The 23,873-nt window shown below is 59.9% G+C and overlaps 1 protein-coding gene across 5 annotated transcripts; it reads left to right on the plus strand.

The window, feature by feature from the left end:
- The first annotated feature begins 1,318 nt into the window (after positions 1-1,318).
- On the plus strand, positions 1,319-23,790 carry SMTN (smoothelin). Of its 5 annotated transcripts, XM_070516405.1 has the most exons (21): positions 1,319-1,810; positions 3,544-3,674; positions 8,284-8,432; positions 8,822-8,915; positions 9,008-9,086; positions 9,167-9,264; positions 10,145-10,465; positions 10,554-10,626; positions 11,222-11,293; positions 11,374-11,892; positions 12,086-12,258; positions 15,307-15,459; positions 15,547-15,622; positions 16,741-16,905; positions 16,999-17,061; positions 17,277-17,343; positions 18,240-18,413; positions 18,612-18,729; positions 19,327-19,478; positions 20,445-20,609; positions 23,487-23,789. In XM_070516405.1, the coding sequence occupies exons 2-20, from the start codon at positions 3,624-3,626 to the stop codon at positions 20,587-20,589; spliced, it is 2,742 nt and encodes a 913-aa protein (XP_070372506.1). In that variant the 5' UTR covers positions 1,319-1,810; positions 3,544-3,623; the 3' UTR covers positions 20,590-20,609; positions 23,487-23,789. The 5 variants fall into 5 exon arrangements, with proteins under 5 accessions (XP_070372506.1, XP_070372505.1, XP_070372508.1 ...); XM_070516404.1 differs by lacking the exon at positions 20,445-20,609 and having other exon boundaries at positions 1,666-1,810; XM_070516409.1 differs by lacking the exons at positions 1,319-1,810; positions 20,445-20,609 and adding an exon at positions 14,140-14,232 and having other exon boundaries at positions 23,487-23,790.
- Positions 23,791-23,873: the final 83 nt, after the last annotated feature.

Raw genomic sequence — 23,873 nt, forward strand, 5'->3', positions numbered from 1 at the left:
CTTCCGGGGCCGCTAAGAACTCGTAGCGCGTGCGCGTTACGGTAAGTCCGCACGCACAGATTCACCTGTGCGGTTCCTCCCAGCCTGCGAGGGCGGAGATAGCACGAAGCAAGCCATTCATTGGAGCCGACAGCCGCCACTCAGGCAGGCCCTGAGAATCGCAGGAAGCCCAGGTGTGCCCCACCCCAAGGGGCCGTTCCAAGAGACGCGCGAGGTTTGAAGTAGGACCGAGTCGGCCTTGAAGGGTGCCGACCCTCGTTCTGGAGAATGAGATGGTGCCTAGGTGAAGTAGAGAGGACCTAGATGGGGTCTGCCCAGCAGAAAGGGACCTTGAACTATTATCTGCAAACTAGGTTCTGTTCGTTCCTCCTCCTGTGTGCCCTTAAGAAGTCTCTTCTCTCTCTGCGCCTTGGTTTTCCCACGTGTAAAATGGGACCATCTCTCAGGGATGTAGGAATGAAATGACACCTTTAAGAGTCTTGGAGTGGATGGGGCTCTCTCTCCAGATGGCGGTGAGGTGGGGTGAGTGGGCGGTCACAGAGGATCTGGACTGAAGGACTGAGAGGCTCTGCTGGGGCAACAGGCTGAAACCACTTCCCCACCACCTCACATCATAGCGGCCAAAAGCACAGATTCTGGACTTAAAAGGTGCTGGTATGAGTCACAGTTCCAGTACTTATCAGCTCTTGTCCTTATCTATAAAGTGAGACAGTAATCCTCGGCTCAAACGGTTGTTATAGAGATTATATGCCTGGTACATGGCAAGTATAAAATAAACGAGTTGATAGTATTATTGTTTTTATTTGACAGACAGGGCTCCAGACCCCACCTCCCAGGCTCCAACTCCCTTTGGTCTCCATGGAGACCTGTGGGGGGCTCCCTGACCTCCAGCGCGGGAGGTGGAGCGGCTTTCCCTAGTGAGTCTGAGCTCTTGGGTCCCCTGGCTGACTCCTTGTGTTGTCTTGGGCATGTTGGCTCTCTCTGGGCCTCAATTTCCTCCATTTGTTGAGTGAAAGTCCGGACTCTACTCCCTATTTAGGACTCTGGTGCTCCTAAATGCTGACCCTGAGGGGCTTGGAAGGGAGAAGCATGACGGATGAGCCAATGTCTGTGCAAAGGTGTGTCAGCTGGAGATGTGTTACATGATTGATCCTGCTTTATCTGAGATGGGCCCTGAGATTCTCCAACATAGGGTCAAGGTGCTGCCAGTCACTTAGTCCCTGCTCTGAGGTAGGTGGCCCAGACCAGGTGTCCCGAAAGCAGCCTGGGGGCGCCGGCCAAACCCAGGCACTGACGTGAGGAGGGGGCGGAGTCGAGGGAGGGGACACGGTCTTACGAACAAAGAGGGAGGCAGAGAGGGGCTGTCCTGAAAGCTCTGCGACTGGGACGACCCCGGGCCACTTACCCCAGCTTTGGCGCAAAGCTACGTCCTCCTGCCGATGCCCTCCGGACCACCCAAGGCCCAGGCGGCAGTGGCCCCCAGACTACAATCCCCCTACAACCCCGGCCCACAAGGGGCGTAGCCTCCCGCGGGGGCGTGGCCACCAAATTGAATTTCCCCAATGGGGCACAAGGGTGGGCGGGACCCTCCCGAAGACTGGCTGGCACGGCGGCGCGGGGTGGGGCCGGCGGGGCCGGCGAGTCTGCTGGCGCCGCTGGACGGGCGGCGCTAGGAGAATCCGGAGGACGGTTGCTGAGCCGGCCTGGGATCCTGGTCGCGGCGCCTTCCGCCTGACCGTTCCTACTCCATCTGTCGGACCCCAAGTGACCTAACTTGAGCCCCCGCCGGACGGGCGAGCCAGACTGAGAGGTGGGTGTGCGGGCCTCTGGGCAGCGCCAGGACCCCCGACGGGTCCCGGGGTGGAACTCAGCTATCTGGACGTGGGTTCTGGGACTCCCAAACCTAGGATCCCCCACCCAGGCACAGGCGCTCTAAGCCATGGGACAAGGTTCTGAGACCGCGGGAGAGGACGCCCACGGACCTCCAGGAGGCTTCACGATCCCCAGGGTCGCTAGTCTATGGGGGCAGACACCCTGGGGAAGCTCCCACATTCCTCTGAGGCCTCTCACAATCTCTGGGGACTCCAGACTGTGTGACAGGGAGCCATGGACTGGAATGGGGCAGCAGCGGGAATCCCTGAGGAGAAAGAGGCTTCCCACAGCCCCCTGGACATCCTAGCTTGCGCATTAGGGACCCCTGCCCCTCAGAAGACATGGGGGAATATGAGTGTCCACAGAACCTAAGTCTGATGATTGCTGAATGACACTCTTAGGGCTGGGGGGGGGGGGGTGTAGCTCAAAGTAGGTAGATAAGAGCCAAGGACCCCAACAGAGGTAGGTCAGGAGGTTGACACCTGCCCGAGCCTAGTGGGATGGGAAAAGCAAGCAGCGACTTGAACAGACAGGGTCTGACAAACCCCAACTGTGTGGATTAGGATCCCCCCAGACCCATTCACCGGATGAGGTGATGCGACAAGTGACTGTTCTGGGGAAGGGGAAGGGATGACTGAGGGATGAATCAATAGGAGAGAGGGCAATCCTGGGGCCATTTCAGTCACCATACATTAACTAAGCACCTATGGTGTGTCAGGCGGTGGGCCCTCAAATTCCAGAAAGACATTAGGGCTGCAGAGGAAGAGAAGAGCTGCACTAGGAGGCTGGGCCAGGATTTAGGGGGCCATGTTTATGGTCAGTGATGAGGCAAGAGGGAGTGATGGGGCAAGGGGGCTTCAGAAGCCAGAGGCAGCCAAAAGTTTGATTAAATCTATCCCTGCCCTCTGGGTCTTTGGGATCCTTCTTCCCTCTGTGACAAATCCCTCTCCAATCCTCAGTGTGCTTAAGTCCAGAGGTTGGACGAGTCAGCTTCTGAAGGCCCTACCAGCTAGGGAATTGAATTCTAAGTGTGTGAAGTGGCACACTTAGGTGCCTGGACACCTGGCTTCATGAGGTCAGGGCAGTTGGCATCAGGGGGAGGGCAGGAAAGAGAGGAGTGGAGAGGGATGTGTACAAAGTGCTCTTCTCAAGAACTGGAAGACAGTTACCTCCGATGGCTTACGTCACCTGGGAAAACGAGAGAGGCAGTGGCAGCTCAGCTCACAGCCAGAGGCTGAACTTTTGGGGTGGGTGGGAGCTGGACAGGCCCTGGGGATGGGTGGGTGGGGCAGGAAACTGTGGAGTCTGGCGGGCACCCCCTGGTGGTGAGCACAGCTTGGGGGAGCCTTGCTGGGCTCAGGCTTCTCAATCTAGGTCCTGACCCTCCCTGTTTGATGCTTAAACAGGGTGAGGGCCCAGTTTAGGCCACACAGCAGGCTGGCAGTCAGGTTGGCTGGGCTGGAACCAGGCACTCCTACTTTGGTTTGTTTAATTTTCCAGCACACTACCCTAGGGCAGAGGGCAACTCCCAGCCAGGAGCCACATCACAGGTAGCAAGGACGGGACACCAATGGATGACCATGGGTGAGAGGGGGAAACTGAGACACGGAGCCCAAGTGCCCGGAGTTTCTAGAGGTCCCAGCAGGCCTGATTCATGTCTATCCCCTGCAGAATTCCCTGAGCTGGTATCAGGTGCTACGGGCACTGGGAATCTCACCAAGAGGGGACTGACGGAGCTAGGGGCCAGCGAGATGGCAGACGAGGCCTTAGCTGGGCTGGATGAGGGAGCCCTGCGGAAGCTGGTAAGTGGCCCTATCATCCCTACTGTGACAACAGGCAAGCCAGAGAGGCAGGGCCTGTCCAGGCTACCTCTCAGCTGACAAGAGGAGGTGATGGCGGAGGGGGCAGGAGGAAGGCTCAGAGGAACAGGGTTAGGTCTGTTCCCAGTGGCTGATGCAGGGGCACGGCTGGCATGTGCTTGTCCATGGCAGGTGCTGAGGCCTAGTCCCTCCCAGCCCCCCAGTGCCACCACCTGTTTAAACAGTAACTGCTGAGGACTCGCCCATGTGCAGCCACAGGTGTGGGGAGGCTGGATTTGCCTCTCCCAAGCAACAGCCTGGGCAGCACCCACCCCTGGAGGCTGGCCCAATGATAATAGTAGCAGCAATGATTAACAATACTAGGGCACAGCAGGGGGCAGGCTTGGTGCTGGACACACCATCTCATAGAATGGTCACAGCAGTTCCAAGAGCCAGGAGGACACTGTGGCTCAGAGAGATGAAATCCTCTGCCCAAGGGCACCAAGCTAGGAAGAGGGTGTGCCAGGATCCAAACAATCCCAAAGGGGGACATGGGGGACCAAGAGTCCTGGGAAAGTCAAGGTCGGAAGAGCCCATAGAGAGAGACAGGCCTTGAGGGCCCTTATGAGCTCTGTGACTTACATCTGTTGTCTTTCCACTCTGAGCCTCAGTTTCTTTACCTATAAAATGGGAGGGGGGATTTGTGGTCCTAGAGTTGGCATGGGGACGAAACAAGGCATGGGCCCAGATCTTCAGGGGAAAGAAGGATGGGGCCACTCTATCCCCTTTCTTCAGCTGCTTCTTGAGCGTCCTATCTAATGCCCCCCCCCCCCCCATCACCACCACGCGCAGAGAGGCAATGAAGCAACACAACAAGGGCAGGCACTTGCCCACCAGCAAGGACACGGAGTAGCTGAACTGGAGGAGGGGCCAGAGCCCCAAACACCAGCCCCTGACCCTTGTCCAAGGGGGAAATTAAAGATTTACCTTCCCTAGGAGAAGGCAAGTGACCCACCCCACCCCCATACCATTCCTCTGGAGGCAGGAGCTGGAGCCAGCCAGCCCAGCCCAGTCACCAGGCGGCCTACCCAAGGCACTCAGCCTGTGTGCCCTCCGACCAGCACCTGAGACTCTGTCTGCCACCGCCACAGCCGGCTGTGTGCAGCCTGGAGGGGATGCGTTTCCAAGAGTGAGGAGGTCAGAATCCTAATGCGGGTAATAGCGGCAGAACGTTCTAGAGAGAAAGCCAGGTCTCTGCGCATCCCCATCTCTAGGGGTTCATTCTGAGGCTCAGGGTTCTCCAGCTGCCATCCCCCACCCTCATATGGGGTTTGGGCGCTGGAAAAAGGATTCAAAGAAGCCAGACTAGAGAGTCAGCCTGCCCCTGCCCTCCTCTTTGGGAAAAGACTAACGAGACCACGAAGCCACCCAAGGTCTTTCCCACCCCGGGACTGGTTCCTCCGCCGCCGGGCGCCCGCCATTACTGCGCCCGGGCGCTGCCGAAGCTCCCGGCCCGCGCCGTCCCGGCCCCCGCCGACCTCGTGGCAGGAACGGGGGCGCCCTGAGCCGGGCTCCTCCCCGCGGGGCCGGACCTTATAAGGGAAAGCTGGCCCTCGCCCCAGCGTCGGGCAGATTCGGGGACCCGGTAGCCGCTTCCTGCCTCGGCTCCCGCACATTCCTGAGGACGGGGCGGGGGGCTGCGCGGGACGGGGGCACCTGGGGACGTGCACGCCGCGCGCCCCTCCGCCACATCGGGGACGCCCCCTGCCTCGGGCCCAGGTTCGAGTTCCGGCTGCGACACTCACTAGCTGGGTGACCCGGGGTAGCTTCTTAAGTGCTGTGAACCTCGCTTTGCGCTCTGTAGCCGAGGACCTTAAGGAAGGCGGCGGCGGCGGCTTTCCCGTCTGGCACCCCCTCGGCGCCCAGCGCGCGCGGCGTGGGCGGGGCCGCGGGAGCGGGCCTGCGGGCCTTCAGCGCCCCCTGGCGAGGCCTCGCTCCACTGCCGGCCGGTCCCCCATCTGGAGGAGCTGGGACAGAGCGAAGGCCTGGGAAGTCTCCTCCATTGTGCCGGTGGGGAGACGCCAGGGCCTGTTAGACGCCCCCGGCAGCGAGGGCTGGAAGTACCCGGAGGCCCGGCCCCCCAGGAGGAGGAAGCGCCCTCTTTCCTCCCGGGAGAATTTCACTGGGCAGTTTCGGAAACCGCCCCATCCCCTTCCCTTTCCCCCTGGTGGACAATGGTGCTTTGTACTTCCTTCCCTCCCTCCTACAGCCTCCTCCACACACAGCGGTGGGGCCTGAGAGGGCTGGGAACACAGGACACACAGCAGGGACACTGTGGGTGGACCTTTGCCTCTAGGCCCAAAGGGAAGGGTCATGCGGGAGGGTGACCAGTGGAATGAGGTTGTCCATTCTCCAGCGCTGCCCCACCTACAGTTGGGGAGCGGGGGAGGCGGTGATCAGACAGAAGCTCCCATTTTCCAGATGGGGACACTGAGGCTCCCAGGGGTTGTAAAGGTGGCCAAGTTCCCACATCACGCTTTTTTCAGGGACGAGGACCCCATCTGTGGAGCCCAGGGCTTTGGAAAGAGGGGCCCAGGAGACAAAGGGCTAGTCTCTGAGCCTCTTTACCATCTGTACAGTAGGGGCTGGACCAGCTGTCCCCTCAGGCCCCCAATCTCCAAGTGTACCAGAGGGCTCTGGGCCTGAGGCAAGGCCAGGACTGGGGGGTGGGAAGGTGAGCTTCATTCTCCCTCCCTCTGCTATAACAGGTCCCCTTGGACCCCATGGCATCTCCAGTCTGGGCTAGAGGGGTCCCCAACGCAGTATCGGGGTCTTCAGGTTACCCACCATGACACGCAGACCCCAGTAACAGAGCTATCCTCAGCCCAGGGCAGGCCCCAGAGTCAGACCTGGGTTCCAATGCTGGCTCAGGTCATTTGATGGTAAGCAAATCACTTCTCCTCCCTGAGCCTCACTTTCCTCATCCATCAAAGGGAGTAATAAAGTGCCTAAGGTTTCTGTGAGGTTAGGACAAGTGGGGTGCTCAGCATAGGATCTGGCATACAGATTCTCAATAAATGTTACTGATGCCTCTGGGTATCTTGTCCTCATTTGCCGTCACTTCTCTCCCCCTCCTCCTGACTGGCTGGAACCAAGTGGGGGAGGGGGGGTGCTGCTTATTGCATCCTCAGCTATTCAGGGGGACCCCAAGTCACTGACCCCATCCCCACCCACTGCCTTGAGGTGTGGCCATTGTCCCACCTGGCAAATGAGAAAACCAAGACACAGAGAGGTTAAGGACATGCTCCTAACCACCCAGCAAGCCCTGGACTGGGGCTGGAGCCAGCTAGGGGTTCTGGCCTCAGCCTCAGGGGACCCTCCCATAGCTCCTCAGGAAGGCGGAGCTGAAGGGACCCTGGAGAGCTCTGTCCCCCAGGGCTCTCCCTACTTTTTTCAGACTGGGACAAGTGAGCTCATGGCTGAGTTGGGCCAGCCTATAATCCCTGCTGAAAACTATCCCTCCCACCCCCAACATGGGTCCCCCATGGAGCAGGAAGGAATGATCGGGGAGGAGGCTAAAAAGGAAAAGGGTAGAGGGTTCCTGGGCCCTAACCCCCACCCCCGAATGATTTGGGGGGTGAGGCAGAGGAAATCACCTTGCCTATACTTGCTCCCATCTGACTCAGACCCACACTGGAGGTTTATCTCTGCCATTATCTTCCTGAGGGCCCTGGGCCAGTCCTCTCTCCCTTGAGCCACAGAGGCTCCATGGCAGGTGGAGCTGTGGGGGAGGCAACAGGATTGGCTGACTCTGCCGAGAGAAGGTGCCCTTTCCTGGACCTGTTTAGACCAGCCACCCCCAATTTCCTAAGGACTGAGGGGCTAAGAAGCTGGTGGGAGCACTTATCCCCTTGGATGCTCCTCTCTAGGGCCCTGGGTGGCCCCGAATGCCAGCTGCCTTGTCTGTTTGGGGGAATTGGCCCTTCCACTCTGGGCTCCAGCCACTTCACTGGTGGCTAGAGCTGGGCCAGCGCAGGGGAAAAAATAGCCCCTAGCTAAGCAGGAGCTAGACTCCTGCACCCCTGCCTATGCCTCAGTTTCCCCATCTGTCTAATGTGGATAAGGCTGCCACCCTTCCAGCGGGGCTGGGGTGCTTTGGGACTAGAGCATGGGAGTCTCCCTTGCCCACAGGGTGGGCTCCAGCTGTCCAAATCACCCTTCCCTCCCCTGGGACACTGTTAGGGGCCCATAGCGTATTCTCCCTTCTCCTCCTGCCATGACTCCCTGGTTCTCAGGGGTTTGATGAAGGGCTCTGAGGGGCAAGAGTCAAGTCGCAGGAAGGAGTGCCTGGATTGGCACCTGGCACAGGTGGGCAGTTGCTGGTACCCACTCTATGAACCATACTGCACAGTGGGCTGTCCAGGAGCCCTGGCGCCATGAGCTGGGTCTCCCCTGAGGCCCTTGGTGGGCGGCACGCACATGACGGACTTGGAGCAGAGGGAGTGGAGACAGACCACTCATTGTGCCCCAGGATGAGCCGTAGGCAGCTGGTGCCCGCCCTCCGCCCATGGCAGCCAAAATGACCTGCCCCTCGCCCCCGCCTGCCCTGCAGTTGGAGGTCACAGTGGATCTGGCAGAGCGGCGGCGCATCCGCTCGGCCATCCGGGAGTTGCAGCGGCAGGAGCTGGAGCGTGAGGAGGAGGCCCTGGCATCCAAGCGCTTCCGTGCAGAGCGGCAGGACAACAAGGAGAACTGGCTGCAGTGAGTGGCAGGGGGTTGGACATACAGGTGGGGTAGTTATGTGCCAGGGCTCAGCTCGTGTTGCAGGCAGGCATGAGCACGGGTGTGGCTGCTGCCCATCTTGGTGTACAAATGGCAATACAGGCATGCGTCGGGAATACACAGGGATGTTTGTGGGCAGGGACAACATGCCAGTCATGGTGTCCTGGCCACACCTGTGTGGACAGCATGTCTGAGCATGTGGTATTAGTGCTCATGTCCATGGGCATGCATGGGCCCGCGTGCAACCAGAGGGTGTGCACAGCAACATGCCCCCCTGCCAAGGTTCTGGGTACCCTGTCCTGGCCCCTACGCTTAGCCCATGTCCTCCATGACCTGACCATGGGGTGACAGTCATGATGTTCCTGCAGCTCTCAGCAGCGGGAGGCCGAGCAGCGGGCTGCTCTGGCACAGCTGGCGGGGCAGCTGGAGTCCATGAGTGATGTGGAGGAGCTGACAGCACTGGTGAGGCCCAGGCCCGGGCAGGGGATGGGGACAGGGCAGGTGAAGACCTCGACTCCACAGCCCAACACCCGTGACCTGCCTCTCACCCACAGCTGCGAGGTGCTGGTGAGTATGAGGAACGCAAGCTGATCCGAGCTGCCATCCGCCGTGTCCGGGCCCAGGAGATTGAGGGTATGTGCCCTGCCCTGCCCTGGTGCATGCTGCTCACAGCACCCAGGCCACTTACCTGACACTTTTCCCTTCCCTTCCAGCTGCCACCTTGGCTGGGAGGTTGTACAGCGGGCGTTCCAACAGCAGCTCAAGAGAGGACAGCAAGGGGCGAGCAACACACAGGCTGGAACGGTGTGAGGTAAGGGGTGTGGGCGTGGAGGAGGGTGGACCAGTGTCCTCTGCCCACAGATGCCAGCAGCACAGAATGCGTGTATCTTTGCTAGACTGGTACTTGACTGACAGGGGCCCCCCAGCTTGTGTTTGGGGGACACCAGGGCTCTATTTCAGGCCTCTAGCCATATGTCCCCCACTCCAGACTTTGTCTCTACCCAGGCCTTCCCCTCAAAGCCAGCCTGTCTACACTGCTCCCAAGTTCCTGTCCGTCTCCCATTGCCACCCTTGTTGACCTCCCTGCTGGCCTCTCTGCCTCCACACCTAACTTCCACCCCCATGCTGGTCATCCAGCCTCCACTCAGCAGCCAATGGAATCTCCCTGAAATGCAAATCTGACCCTGGTACCTCCCCAGCAGACAGCCTGCATCCTTACCTTCGCTTACCAGGGCCTGCGTGTCAGACCCCAGCTGATTGTGGAGCGCTGTTCACAGAGCCATCTCTCTTCTTCAGGGGGTGTGGGCAGCAGGTCAGGCTTTGCAGGTTCCCTAAGTTGCCAGCAGAGGCCGCTAGGTCCCCAGTTCTGGCAGGACTCCTCCGCTGCCCCCAGGTTGATGCCAGGGGTCAGGGGTCTCCCTCCTGGGATCTATTAAGGCTGGAAGGCCCCAGCAAGTCTCTTGTCATCCCCAACCCTGGATTTAGGATCTGGTCCTCTCTGAACTGCCCTTGATTAGGCAGTGCCAAGAGGGTGGAAAGTGAAGATCAGAGACCACTTGTGGTGTGCTGGTGCCCATGCTGATGCAGGTGTGCTGGCAGGGAGCCATGCCCAGCCCCTCTGCTTTGCATGCCCTGCCCTGGGCACCTGCCAGCCTGGGGAGCCTTGGCTGCATCCTCTGGGTCCCCCATAGGCGCCGGAGCGAGAGGAACAGGAACAGCAGGCAGAGGTCCCAGAGCCAACCCCAACCTCTGAAGGCACCAGCCGGGATGTGACCACAGTGACACTCCTGCTGAGGGTCCCACCTGGGGACACACCCAGTCCACCTGCCTCACCCGACAGCTCACCCACCACTACCTCTCCTGAACCTCCACTGGAGCCTGCTGAGGCCCAGTGCCCTGTCGCTGAGGCTCTGGACAGCCCTGAGCCACCCTCCAGCCCACCCAGGGCCACCAGCTCTGAGCCCCAGGAGCCACCAGCGGCCCCCAGCACTGAGGGGCAGGTAGTCAACAAGGTGAGTCTGGCCGAGGGGCAGGGATGCCAGACAGGTGAGCCCCTCGGTCTGGGAATCAGGCCCTGCCCATGCCATGTCTCCCCTGCAGCTCCTGCCTGGCCCCACAGAGCCCCCTGCTGCCCAAGGCCCCACCAAAGGTCCCTCCGACACAAAGAGAGCAGGTGAGGGTCCCAGCAGGGGTAGCTACAGGCATCTGCCTTCCCCTCCCCCAGCCTCTCTTTCCCTGCCTGGAAAATGGGCTCTGGTGCTTAGATAGCTCCAGCCTCCTCAGGTCTAGGCAGTCCCTAACACTCCTCCCATTGCCCCTGAGGTGTCCCCACCCCCCACCCATGGCCAGAGGCCTCCTGCAGCCTTGAAAGGCAACGGGCCTCAGGCACATTCTTTTCCCCAATAAGGGAGTGCACCCATCTCCCAGCTGGAGCCATGGGCAGTGCTGGCCACGGGGGTGTCCACCATCCCCATCAGCAGGGAGGATCCAGGCACCCTTCCTCCAGCCCAAGCCTAGCCCCAGCCCCCAGGAGTGTCCAAGTCATCCTGGGGTCAGTGCGGGAGGGGAAGGAGGGGCCTATAAGAGAGAGGCAGCTGAGGGGAGGCTAGGAGCTGTGGGAGGTGCAGGACGGGATGGGGAGACCGGGGTACCAGAAGGGGATGGGAGGCTGAGGAGGTGTGGCGGAGAGGACTATGAGGAGTGGAGCCCCCCATCCACTCTCCTTTCTCTTCTTCCACATGGCCACCATCGCCTCCTCATATTGCCAGACCTGGCTGGACCCCGTCCCTGCCAACGCTCCCTGTCTGTGCTTAGCCCCCGCCAGCCAGCCCAGAACCGAGGTACTGCCTATTCCCACTACCCCAGGCTCTGGGCAGTCCTTGTCGCACTCAGCCACTGACAGCCCTCCTATCCCTTCTAGAACCCACCCCCCTTGCCAGCGGACCTTCCCCGTTCCAGCGGGCTGGCTCCGTGCGGGATCGCGTACGCAAATTCACATCTGATTCTCCTATGGCTGCTGGGCTCCAGGATGGCCCACCCCGGGCGGCCTTAAGTTCTTCGACCCCCGCAAGGCTCCTGGGCCCCTCCCTCATCAGCACCACCCCTGCCTCCTCCTCCAGCAGCTCCTCACGGGGCCCAAGTGACACCTCCTCCCGGTTCAGCAAGGAACAGCGAGGAACAGCCCAGCCCCTGGCCCAGCTTCAGAGCTGCCGACGGGAGGAGGGCCCCGGGGGGCGGGGCTTGGCTGCCAGGCCCCTTGAAAACAGAGCAGGGGGGCCCGTGGCCCGCTCAGAGGAGGCCAGTGCCCCACTGCCCGTGGCCGTCGGCACTGCCGAACCAGGGGCCAGTATGAAGACCACATTTACCATCGAGATCAAGGATGGCCGAGGCCAGGCCTCCACGGGCCGGGTGCTGCTGCCCACAGGCAACCAGAGGGCAGGTAGGCCTCCCCGCTAGCCTCCCCACTGCTGGGGATGAGTGTCTGCAGCCGCCCAGCTCTGCACATAGGACAGGTGCTGCGGCCAGGGCTCAGGGCATCTCCAAAGGGTGCCCTGGGAGCAAGGGGTGCCATCAACTTTGGCCGGCACTGCCCAGACCCCCTGATCCTCACAGCAGCTCTTCTCCCTCTCCAGAACTGACGCTGGGGCTGCGGGCGCCCCCCACCCTCCTCAGCACCAGCAGTGGGGGCAAGAGCACCATCACCCATATCAGCAGCCCTGGGACCCTGGCCCAGCTAGGCGGTGTCACTCACGTCACCAGCTTCAGCCATGCCTCCCCTGGTAGCCGGGGAGGCTACAGCATTAAGGTGAGCCCCTCCTCACCCCACCAGCCTCACCATCCATCATCTTCATGTAGACTGCATCAGGGTGTCGGGCTGGCAGGATTCCTCTATTCCATTCCTCCCCCACAGCACACACGGGGAAACTGAGGCCCAGAGAGAAGGTGGCTGTCCACAGTCCTCAGCCAGTGGTGGCAGAGCTAAGGCCAGACCCTAGCGTATCAGTCACTAGACGCATCAGAAACTCACTCTGTTTGGCCTTAAGCTTCCCACATGCTGATCTCTGATCCTTACTCCAAAATTGGTTGGTTCATTCCTAATGAGGAAACGGGAAAACTGAGGCTCAGAGAGGGTGGTAAGGGCTTGCTGCCCTCTTCCTGTGGCAGCCCCCGTGCTCTACTCCTACCCCACATTGGACCTACCCCCCGAGGTGCAGAGCTGCTCATCTGCTCATCCAAGATCAGCCTGGCCCATTAGGAGATTGGAGATTAGTGATTAGCATCTGCGTCAACATCTCTGGGGGGGCGTTGATGGGGACAGATAGGCAGAGGGGCACCAGTCAGGTGAGGCTGCAGCCCAGCAGGTGCCACGGGAACCGAATACGCTGCACCCTTCCATTATTCATTCCCGAGCCTGGGATCGGCGGGTTGGGAGCTCAGTCGGGGATCCCCAGCAGGCCACCAGCTGCCCAGGTAATGCCCTCTGTGCTGCACCAGGGACTGAATGGGACTTTGGCCAAGGTGAGATGGCTAGAGCCACCTTTGGGCCTTCTCAGGGATGACAGGGAGAGGGTGGAGGCCAGAAAGCACGCTTCTCCACACACAGCAGGACTAACTACGCTCTGCCAAGGGAGCAAGGAAGGGGGGTGTTTGAGGCCCTTGGGGTGGGTGGGAGGTGCCAGAGTGAGCCCTAGGTCTGATACTGCCAACGTGCCTCAGTTTCCCCACCTGGAAGCAAGGGGAAGCAGATAATGTGCCTATAATGCACTTGCTCAGAGTTTGTGGTTGGATCTGAGCACCTTAGATGGGCCAGAAGACATTTATCTCAGGGACAAGACACTTGGACAGCCGATTACTCAAAGTCCCACCTTCCTGTGCCTCCATTTCCCCCATCTGTTCAGGGCTCTCTAAAACAGCATGGCGTGAGGGCAAAGGAGTGGATCCAGACTAGATCCTCACAGCTAATGCAGGCCCATTCCTTGCTCCCCACTTCAGTTTCCCCACCTGTGGGGCCTGGGGCCCTGGCCTTGGTAATCCCTCAGAACGGGTGCAGCCTTGCTGTACTGTGGGTATGTGATCTCTGCAGGGCCAGGGCCAGGCCTGGCAGTCTGCCTGCTTGGGCAAGCCACCCCTCCCCCGCTGCCCCTCCACAGGGAGCCCAGAATAGGTTTCTATTTGGGCTGCAGCCCCAGCTGGCGGGTGATGGACTGGGAGGCCAGCAGGGGCGGGGCAGGCCCACTGCCCTTGCCTTCGCCCTCAGGCCAGCTGCAAAGACTCTGACACTGCCAGCCAGAGGCAGCAGTCCCTACCACTGTTCCCATCATCACCCCGCCATAGACCCCCCGCCATCATCATGCCGGGGGTCCCAGGGCCCGGGTCTGAGCTGGCCGCAGCCCTCGAGGAGCGATTGGGCCTGGCGTTGGAGGAGCTGCGGGCAGTGGCTGAGGCAGGCCGGGCAGCAGTGACCCAGGCAGCCGAGGCAGCTGCCTCAGCCGTGGAGCCAGTGGCCAGGGCAGCTGAAGAGCTGCGGGTGGAGACAGCAGCACTGAGCCGGCGGCTGGATGCATTGGGCAGGCAGTTGGAGGTGCTGAGCCTGCGGCTGGGGGTCCCACTTGTGCCCGACCTTGAGCCTGAGCTGGAGCCCAGCGAGCTGCTCCTGGCCGCTGCAGACCCTGAGGCCCTCTTCCAGGCGGCCGAGGATGCTGGGACCCCCGTGGCCCACCCACCTGCCTTCAGCACCCGCCGCCGGTCCTCTGCCGGCCCTGCCCGCAGCAGCAGTCTTGTAAGTCCCTATGGGCTTGGGGGAGGGGGTGGTTCTGAGCCAGGCTCTGCCTCTGCTGAGTGACCGTAGGTGTGCTCCCACCTTCTCTGAGCCTCAGTTTATTTATCTGTACAGGGGACTGGGGCGCTAATGCTCCAAGACTGAGGCGAGAGTGCACCAGGCTCCTGGCCCTGAGGCACGCGTGGTGGCTGCCCTGGCAGCCCCTGGCCAGGGCCCAGCCCCTAGCCCTACCCCCATCCCCTGCCCCAGCCAGGCTGAGCCTCCCTGAACAGCTGCCACCTCAGCTCTCCTTACCCTTACAGAAGACAGAAAGGCCTTGCCAGGAGGGGCGGGGCTGTGATAGTTGGGCTGGGGGCTTGTCTATAAGTGGCTTGTCTATATGTGGCTGGGGAAATGCCCTAGGAGGGGTCAGGGGCTAGGTTGGGGCTAGAGGCCCTTTAGGGGGTGGTTCCCAGTTGGGGGCAGGGAGCAGGGATGAGCTTCAGAGAGGACTTGGCTCTGGACAGCCCCAGTCAGACACCTGGTCAGGAGCCTATAGGCCCTGGTCCAGCCCCCTTGAGGGGGGAGGGCGGGCATGTGCTGCCTGGGCACTGGCCCAGGAGGACCCAGGCCTTGGGAACTGGCAGGACAGAGCACAGCCTGCCTGGGAGGGGGCTGGGAATGGAGCAGCAGAAATAACTCAAGTTCAGGAGTTAGATACCTTCAGCTCAGACCCCAAGCTGCATCACACTTATGGAAGGACTGTGGGCATGTTATTCAGCTGTTCTGAACCTCAATTTTCCCTTCTGGTAAATAGGGATAGTAAAATCCTTAATGCTCACTACTGAATGGCAATCACTATTATTACCCCTGTTTATTGTATTAACACAATTCTGGGTACATGGGAAGCCCTACAAGGCTCTCAGTTCCTCTGCCCTGAGCCTGACACCAACATAGCCATCCTTGGACAGGCAGTCTGGCTGGCTAGTGGTTATTTCCAAGGCTGTGCCAGCAGCCCCAGGTCCTGTCCATGGGGGCATGGTTGGATTCATGTATACCCTTGCTTAAAGTCCATGACCTCTCCCCACCCCACAGATGGAGCCAGAGCCAGCAGAGCCCCCATCTGCAGCAGTGGAAGTAGCCAATGGCACCAAGCAGACCCAAGTGGACAAAGCACCAGAGAGGCGGAGCCCACTGCGTGCTGAGGAGTTGATGACCATTGAGGATGAGAGTGTCCTGGACAAGATGGTATGGCCAGATCTGGTGGGCTACGAGCTGGCAGGGGACGGGGACCAGCAGGCACCAGATGGGCAATGACGGGGGCTCTATCTGCAGCTGGATCAAACTACAGACTTTGAGGAGCGGAAGCTCATCCGGGCTGCACTACGTGAGCTCCGACAAAGGAAGAGAGGTAGAGAGCCAGTTGCCCCGCCCTGGATCCAGCTACTCCATTCCTCAGCTGCTCCCCCCACTCTGGGGTCCCTTTGTGGACACTCCAGCTCTGTAACTGCCCTCCCTAGCTTCTCCTTCTAGACCAAGCTGTTTCCTTGGCCCCTTCCCCCTGGATCCAGCTGCTTCCCACCCTAGCTGCTTCTCTCCCCCTGGCCACCCCAGCTACTATCCCCAATCAGCTTCTTTTCTTCCTAGAACCAGTTACTCTCTCTCTCTCAGCTGCTCCTCCTTGGACCAAATTGCTTCTCCACGTTCTGTCAATTACTCCTTCCCTGAATCCAAATACGCCTTCTCCCAGCTGCTTCTCTCCCCTTGAGGTCCACTGATGACCACCTTGGCCTCTGCCCTGACCCAGCTTCCCCTGCCCTGGGCACAGCTACTTCCTCCTCCAGCTACTTCCTCCCTGAACTCAGCTATTCTTTCCCTCAGATTCTAGATTCATTTGCTTCTCCAGATACTCTCAGTTACTCCCTCTCTGAATCCAGCTGCTTCCTCCAGGGCCCACTGATGGGCCACCCAGCCTCTATCCCCACCCACATACTTCTTTAGGCTCAGTTACCCCCTTTGCCAGCTTCTCAACTACTCTTCCCTGGATCGAATTCCTTCTCAGATACCTCCAATTATTCCCTGCTTGGACCTGGATATTTCTTCCTCTAGCTGCTCTTCTCCCCAGTAAAACCCATTTGAAGGCCCATTCAACTACTGCCCTCACCCAGCTTCTCCTTACCTGGACTCTGCTACTCCCTCCCAAATCTGGATCCTCCCTCCAGACTCAGCTACTCATTCCCATAGAATCTCCCTTCTTGGATCTAAATACTCCCCCTTTGAGTTCAGCTATTCCATATTCCCCCATTTCTGCCGAGTCCATTACCACACATCACACACGCCTACTCCCTGCCAAGCTATGGCTATCCCCTCACCCCCAGCTACTCCTAGAGAGACCCTTGTCCCTGTGTCTTTGGTATTTCTAACAAGTTGCCCTCCACCCCATCTTGTGTACCCCGTGTGCCCATGCATATGTGCTGTGTGGGTGATGGGTGTCCCTTCTGGGCATGCATGGGGCACCCCCTGCCCCAGACCAGCGGGACAAGGAACGAGAACGGCGGCTACAAGAGGCACGGGCCCGGCCAGGGGAGGGCCGTGGCAACACAGCCACTGAAACCACCACGCGGCACAGCCAGCGGGCAGCCGACGGCTCAGCTGTCAGCACTGTCACCAAGACTGAGCGGGTCGTCCACTCCAGTAAGTGGCCAAGCAGGGCTCAGGGTGGGAACACGTCCATTCCACTGGCCCCCATGCCTCTCACACCCTTCCTCTCATCCCCTGCCCCTCCAGATGATGGCAAACAGACGGCCCGCACCACCACCGTGGAGTCCAGTTTCGTGAGGCGCTCGGAGAGTAAGGCCGCCCGGCGTCGCCCTGTGCCTGCCTGCCTGCCTCCTCAGGCTCTTCCTCAAGCTCTCTCTCCGTACTTTCATCTGTGTATCTCTCTGTCCAGCAGTCACTTTCTCTTCTCTGCCTGTGGCTACCACCATCCTGCCCCATAGCTCCCCACCCCATCTCCTGACGTCCAGCCCAGGCCCTCCCCCTGCTCCTCTTCCCCTTTCTTGCAGATGGTGGCGGCAGCACCATGGTGCAAACCAAGACCTTCTCCTCCTCATCATCCAAGAAGATGGGCAGGTGAGCCCAGGCCACAGGGGACGTCAGTGCACATTCCTTCTACGGAGGGGTAGACCGAGGTGCTGGGATGTGATATGCATACAGCCAGGGAGGGGCAGGTGGGAGTCAGACCACTCCTGCTCCCCTCATGATCTCACCTAATCCCGGGGGAGGCCAGCGATTTGCTCTGGGTCTCACAGCTCTGAGTGGCAGTGATAGCATTGAACCCTTAGAGAGGCCTACCTGCCACACTGAGCTGCCTGGTGGCACTGCCACTTCCCAGTGTCTGCAGACCACGTCCCACGTCACAGAGCATGGGGCTACTCCTTCACCCCATGAGGGAGGGACACACCCCTGTGTTACAGAGGACGTGGGGCTGGTAGGATCAGCACTCAGGCTGGAAACCAGAGGGGACTCTAGGTCAGAGAGGCCTGCGTTCAGGTTCTTGCACTGCCCCCCATGCCTTCTGAAATCTGAAGCCAGAGGCCTCAGTTTCCTCTTCTTTAGTGGAAATAAGAGTCCCTCCCTCCCTCCTCTTGTGAAGTTTAAAGTGGCACAAAGGCTCAATAGACATGAGCTATTATTATTATTACCATTACTATTATTACACTCGTCGTCCTTATTGGTTGACAGTGCCCAGATCTGAACTCGCCTGTAACCTGATGATACAGTGAGCCTTCTCAGAGAACTCCCCAGGGGCCAAGTCTGTTGAAAGAGCTTGGCTCCCATCTTCCTGTCCTTTGAGCCTCAGTCCACTCCTCTGTAAAATGGGTGTGATGACGCCTCCCTTGCTGGCCCAAGTTGCGGGTCGTGGAGATGCCGCAGGGTATAGGGTGTCGAGCGCGACAAGACCTCTCCCTTGGCGACTGGGGGTCGAGGCTCAGGAGCGGCCTAACACTCGCACCCCCAACCCCCAGTATCTTCGACCGCGAGGATGAGGCCAGCCCGCGGCCCGGCAGCCTGGCGGCGCTCGAGAAGCGCCAGGCGGAAAAGAAGAAAGAGCTGATGAAGGCGCAGAGCCTGCCCAAGACCTCGGCCTCCCAGGCGCGCAAGGCCATGATTGAGAAGCTGGAGAAGGAGGGCGCCGCGGGGTAAGTGTCAGCGGGGGCTCGAGGGGCGGAGCGCGCTGGGCAGTGGTGGGCGGGGCCAGAAACGGGAAGGGCGCGGCTGGAGCTGTGGTGGGTGGAGCCTGAAGGTCAGGGAAGGCGGGGTCTGGGACCCGCTCTGTGGGCGGACAGAGGTGGCTCCCCCTTGCCCTTGTGACCCCGCTCCCGACACCGTCCCCGCAGCAGCCCTGGCGGACCCCGCGCAGCCGTGCAGCGCTCCACCAGCTTCGGGGTCCCCAACGCCAACAGCATCAAGCAGATGTTGCTGGACTGGTGCCGAGCCAAGACGCGTGGCTATGAGGTGAGCTCTATGAGGCCAGGCTGCCTGGCGGACCCCGCAGACCACAGCTCAGCACCTCCCTCTTGGCTGAACTCCTTCTCAGCCGCCCACCCCCAACCCCCGTCCCGCCTCCGCACCCTTCACAGCCACCATGCCTGGCAGGGCAATTGGGAAGCCCTCGTCTGGGATGAGCTAACAGGCTCAAAGAGGACACATAACGTGCCCTAGATTACAGAATAAGTGATTAAGTGGCAAAGCCTGAGGGCCCCTTGCATGGTGGGCACGGTTCAGGGCCAGACCCCACCCTTGGGATCCCCTTCTCATTGCTCCTTGGGGGGCACTGGTAAATTTCTATATATAAGGGAAGGAGTGATGGAGGCATGACCATGGCTTTAGCTGGGTGGTGCTGGGCCTCTTGGTTGCTCTGTTGCAGTAAGTAGCAGACATGGCAGTTGACAAACTGAGTTGAAGGAGGCTCGTGTTCTCACTACTCACCCACTGTGCAGCCTTGGGCAAGCTACAGGGCCTCTCTGAGCCTACTTGCCCTAGGTCTGGAATGCTAAAACGGTGGCTGGTAGAAGGTATGGGGGAGCTGACCAGTCCTCCCACCACCCATAGCACGTGGACATCCAGAACTTCTCCTCGAGTTGGAGTGATGGGATGGCTTTCTGTGCCCTGGTGCACAACTTCTTCCCTGAGGCCTTTGACTACGGGCAGCTCAGCCCGCAGAACCGGCGCCAGAACTTCGAGGTGGCCTTCTCATCCGCCGAGTAAGTGTGGACCCCAGCCTTGCTGGTGTTGGCTGGGCATCTGGGGCTGGGCATCTGGGCTAGGCCCAGGTGCCCTGAGGCCCCCTGGAGCTGGCCAGCCGCACTGTCAGGCTGCGGCTGAGACCCCCTTCCCCAGAAAGCCCCTGTCCTCTTCCACCCCACCCACTCGTTGCTGAGTATGCCAGGTGCCCGCCGGAACGAAGGAGCCGCAGGCCCGCCTACCAGCCCGGGCCAAGGCCCACCAGGTGGCCCTGTCCATATCCCCTCCATCCTCCCTCTGCCCCCTTCTCCCTCTCTTTCTCCCTTCCTCTGTCCTGTTCTCCTCCCACTATCACCAGAGCTTCCTGCTCCCACGGGATCCCGGCTGGAGATTCCAAAAGGAGGCTCCTGGCCTGGGCACCGTGCCCGCCCAGCCTATATAGGTGTTGCCAGAGGCTTATATAGGACATCAGCAAGCCCTCCACTTTGGAATCGTTGCCCCGTCTGCTCACCTCACCCTCAGCACCTTCCTCTATCTGTCTTTCCTTCTCTCCGTTTCTCTTTTTGGTTCCCTTCAGATTTCTTCCTCCTCCTCCCTCCACTTCCTCTCACGCCTCCCTCACCCCCCCTCCCTGGGGCACAGCCCTCCTCTCCAACCTTGGCGCCAACGCCATTGCCCCCCACCCAGCATTCCCGCTTGCCCAAAGAGTTCTCTGCACCTGTGACTGGTCTGGCCCCCCCACCCCTGTCTGCATCGCACACCATTAGTGATGGGTAGTGAGCGGCACGTCCACGATGGGGAGGGGGCATGCGGGAGGCTGGCAGACTGCGGCACTGAGAACGTAACTGAACTCATGTCTCTGTGTGTGTGTGTATGTGTGTGTGTCTCTGTTCTCCTCCCCTCTCTCTTCTCTGCCTCTTCCCCCTCTTCCCTGCCCGGGCCCCGCCTCCCTGCCCCTTCCCGGCCCCCCCCCCGCCCCCCGCCAGGACCCATGCGGACTGCCCGCAGCTCCTGGACACAGAGGACATGGTGCGGCTTCGAGAGCCTGACTGGAAGTGCGTGTACACGTACCTCCAGGAGTTCTACCGCTGTCTGGTCCAGAAGGGGCTGGTAAAAACCAAAAAGCCCTAACCCCTGCTCGGGGCCCCACGGTGAGAAACGCCGCCTGGCCTGCCTGCCCTGCTTTGCTGGAATCTGCTCAGCGGGGCAGAAAGAGAGGCCCCGGAGGTGGGTGGGGGAAGCAGGGGACCCTGAGAAGAGCCAGAGGGAGCCAGACATGGCCCTGTCTTCTGGCAGTTCAGGGCCTAACAGGTGAGACCATTCTCCGGAATGGGCAGTGATAACCCAGGTGAGCAGGATTAAGACAGAGGGAGCCCAGGGGAGGCACCTGACCCAGCCTGCTGCTCCAGGACAGCTGTCTGAAGAAAGGGCAGACTACACTGGGATCTGAACAAGTTCAGGCTAAAGGAGGGAGAGGGTGTCCCAGGCAGAGGGATGAGCCTCTGCACAGGGCTGTGGGCGAGAGAGATGGAGAGCATGACACACCCAGGAAGGAAAGGAAGTTTTGTCTGGGTATGAGGGGGAGGAAGGGGCCAGTCAGGAGTCTGAACTTCCTCTTAAGGACAAGGGTCATAAAAGGTTTTCAAACAGGCAGATGTATGTGGTCTGGTTAGCATTCTAGAACAACCTTTGGATGAGGGATGGGGAGGGGGTGGACTAGACAGCTGGAGCAGCTTAAGGAGAGGGACAGGCTTCCTGATGGATCCGGTTTGGGGAGAGACAAGACGGGTCAAGAAAGCCTCCCAGGCCTCCAGTTTGGGCACTGGGGAGTTGGTGGTGCCATGGTCCAAGTTGGGGAGCTCAGGAGCAAGGCCACTTTAACAACATGTTTCTGGTTGGGGTCCTGGATCCCCAAGCCAGCTGTAGTATTTCCTGTGTGGTTACCTCAGGGCTACAGTAAAGAATTCAGATCCTGAGCTAACTGCCCATTACAGATAAGGAGCCCAGAGAAGGACAGAGGTGGCTCAGAGTGTCCCAAGAGGTTTAGGTCAGAGCTGGGGCCAGAAACTAGAACTCCAGATTCCCCATGTAGTGGCTCTTTTCCTTGCCCCATCACTTTTCCCACCCATTTCATAGACAAAAAAAAAAAAAAAAAAAAGAGGCCCAGAGGGAGCAAGGGGATTGCCTGAAGTAATGAGTCAGGGACAGAGCTCATGAGGGGTACACTCAGATGTCCCTCAGGGCCTGGAGCCATTGTGAGGGGCAGCCCACACATGCACACATACACTCAGAGAAGCCATGCAGGTGAGGGGAGGTTGGACTTGGTGCTGTCTCCAGGTCATATATGGACTTAGGCTCTGCTGCCCAGCAAGCTGGCCTGAAGGGAGAGGGGCCCAGCCCGGCCCTGATCCAGTTGGAAAGTGTGACTCAGCCGTGCTGTTGCTTGAATTGCTTGGTGTTTGGCCTGTCACTGGAGCCCCGAGCCGTGAGCCCCAGTGTAAACAATGGCTTTATAAGGTCTCCAGGGAAGACACCAGGGGTGGGAGGGAGCTCCACATTGGGGGAGGGAAGCTGGGATCCCTGGAGAGATAGCCACAGCTGGAAGAAGCTGCAGAGACAGGCTGCCTCCCCACCACAGTATAGCTGGGGAAACAAGCCCCGTCTGGGGCAGAGACGACCCCAAGGGGACGTAGTACATCAGCAACAGAGTCAGGAACCCCTCACTCATCCTAAGTATTTCCAAGGTCTCAAATGAGGCAGAGAATGACTATATTGTCGCAATAAAACTGAGTCACAGAGCAAGTCGGGTACAGCCTGGACTGAAACAGGCTTCCTCCCTGGAGTCCAGGTGAGCTGGGAGTAGGCCATGGTCCCAGGTTTGACCTTGAAGGCACAAGATGGGAGGTAGTCATGGGCCTTTGGGTGTCTTGGGAACAGGAGCAATTCCTCCCCTTATGCCTTTCCTGCCAATGGAGACTCACTTCACAACACTGACTGCATGCTTACTATATGCCAGGCATGGCAGATGGGAGGGGGTAGAAGTAGAAGTAGGTCTTGCCCTGGGAGAGGAGGGGAAATGGAGCCAGGGAGCACACTCTAGCTTTAGAGCTCTAGGGCTGTCACTTGCTTAGTAGCTGCAGCCCACTCACCCCAGAGTGGGGAGAGAGCTCCTGCAGTGGGGAATAGGGGGCTCCAGGTAGGTGCCAACACCCAGGGCTGGAGGCCTGGGTCTCATGAAGCCCAGCCTTGCACCTACTAAGCTGTGGAGCTTGAAACAAACAACTCCTCTGCTCTGTGACTCAGTTTCCCCATCTGTAAAGTGCAGCTAGCACTCTGGAGGATGGACAGAAGGGTGGTCCCACCCCCTAAGCATGTAGAGGGCCCTGTCTGTATTGGTCCTATCATCTGCTTCCATTGCTCTACCTGAGGTGGGTGGTAAGGGTTAAAGAACTGCCGCTACCCACCTCCTCCGCCCTCCCCCCTCACTCCCTGGCCTCCATCACTTGCAGCAAGATTGTCCCCTGGAGCAAGGACAGGGTTTCCTGGGCCTCTCTGCAGGAGGTACCAGGCCAGGCAGCTGGTAGATAATCCCAGGCCCAGAGGGTCACTGGGCGGGTCCTGGCTTCAGAGAAAGATTTAACGGCCCCGCCCCCTCCGGATGCAACGGCCCAATTGAGAGGCTTGTGCCATTGAGGGTGGCCAGAACACGGGCGAGGTCGGGAGTCAGGACCTCCCCAGGGCTGGGGGTAGAGACACGGACCCTGCCCAGACCGGGATGGGGCACGGCGCTCCTCTCCTCCATCCCACCTCCACCTGCTTGGCTTCGGTCCCCACAGGGGTGCCTCCAGGCTTGAGTGAGTGGGGCCTGGGGTTTCCTGCTTCCCTGGAAGGCTTTTACCCCATTCAATCAAGAATCTGGAGTTTATGAAAGACCATCAAGCTGCGGCAGTGAAAAGACCTCCAGGTGGAGGGTCGCCACAAGAGGCAGGGCCAGCGCTGACAAGCACCACCGTGCCCCCTCCCCGCAGGATGCTGGTGGACTGCGTGCCCCTGGTGGAGGTGGATGACATGATGATCATGGGCAAGAAGCCCGACCCCAAGTGCGTCTTCACCTATGTGCAGTCGCTCTACAACCACCTGCGGCGCCACGAGCTGCGCCTGCGCGGCAAGAATGTCTAGCCTCCCCGCCCCCACCGCCCGCCTGCGGCAAGCTGCCCCACCATCCAGGCACTATCCCCTCCCTGTGCGCCTGCCCATCGCTGCCTTGTCTGTCGCGACACCGTGCCCCGCATACACACGCGGCGTTTTGATAAATTATTGGTTTTCAACGACCCTGACTCTTCTCTGCCTCTCTTGGGTGGTTAAATGGACTGCAGCCCCGCAAGTCGTGCCCCCGTCCCCACTCCGGCAACCAG

Source organism: Equus asinus, chromosome 8 (assembly GCF_041296235.1).
Source record: "Equus asinus isolate D_3611 breed Donkey chromosome 8, EquAss-T2T_v2, whole genome shotgun sequence".
Classification (NCBI taxonomy): Eukaryota; Metazoa; Chordata; class Mammalia; order Perissodactyla; family Equidae; genus Equus; species Equus asinus.

Coding starts and splice junctions, on each gene's coding strand:
- SMTN (XM_070516409.1), top strand. CDS start 3,624: ATGGCAGACGAGGCCTTAGCTGGGCTGGATGAGGGAGCCCTGCGGAAG. Junction 9,265..10,144: donor ACAGGCTGGAACGGTGTGAG/GTAAGGGGTGTG, acceptor GGTCCCCCATAG/GCGCCGGAGCGAGAGGAACA. Junction 17,344..18,239: donor TCATCCAAGAAGATGGGCAG/GTGAGCCCAGGC, acceptor CCCAACCCCCAG/TATCTTCGACCGCGAGGATG.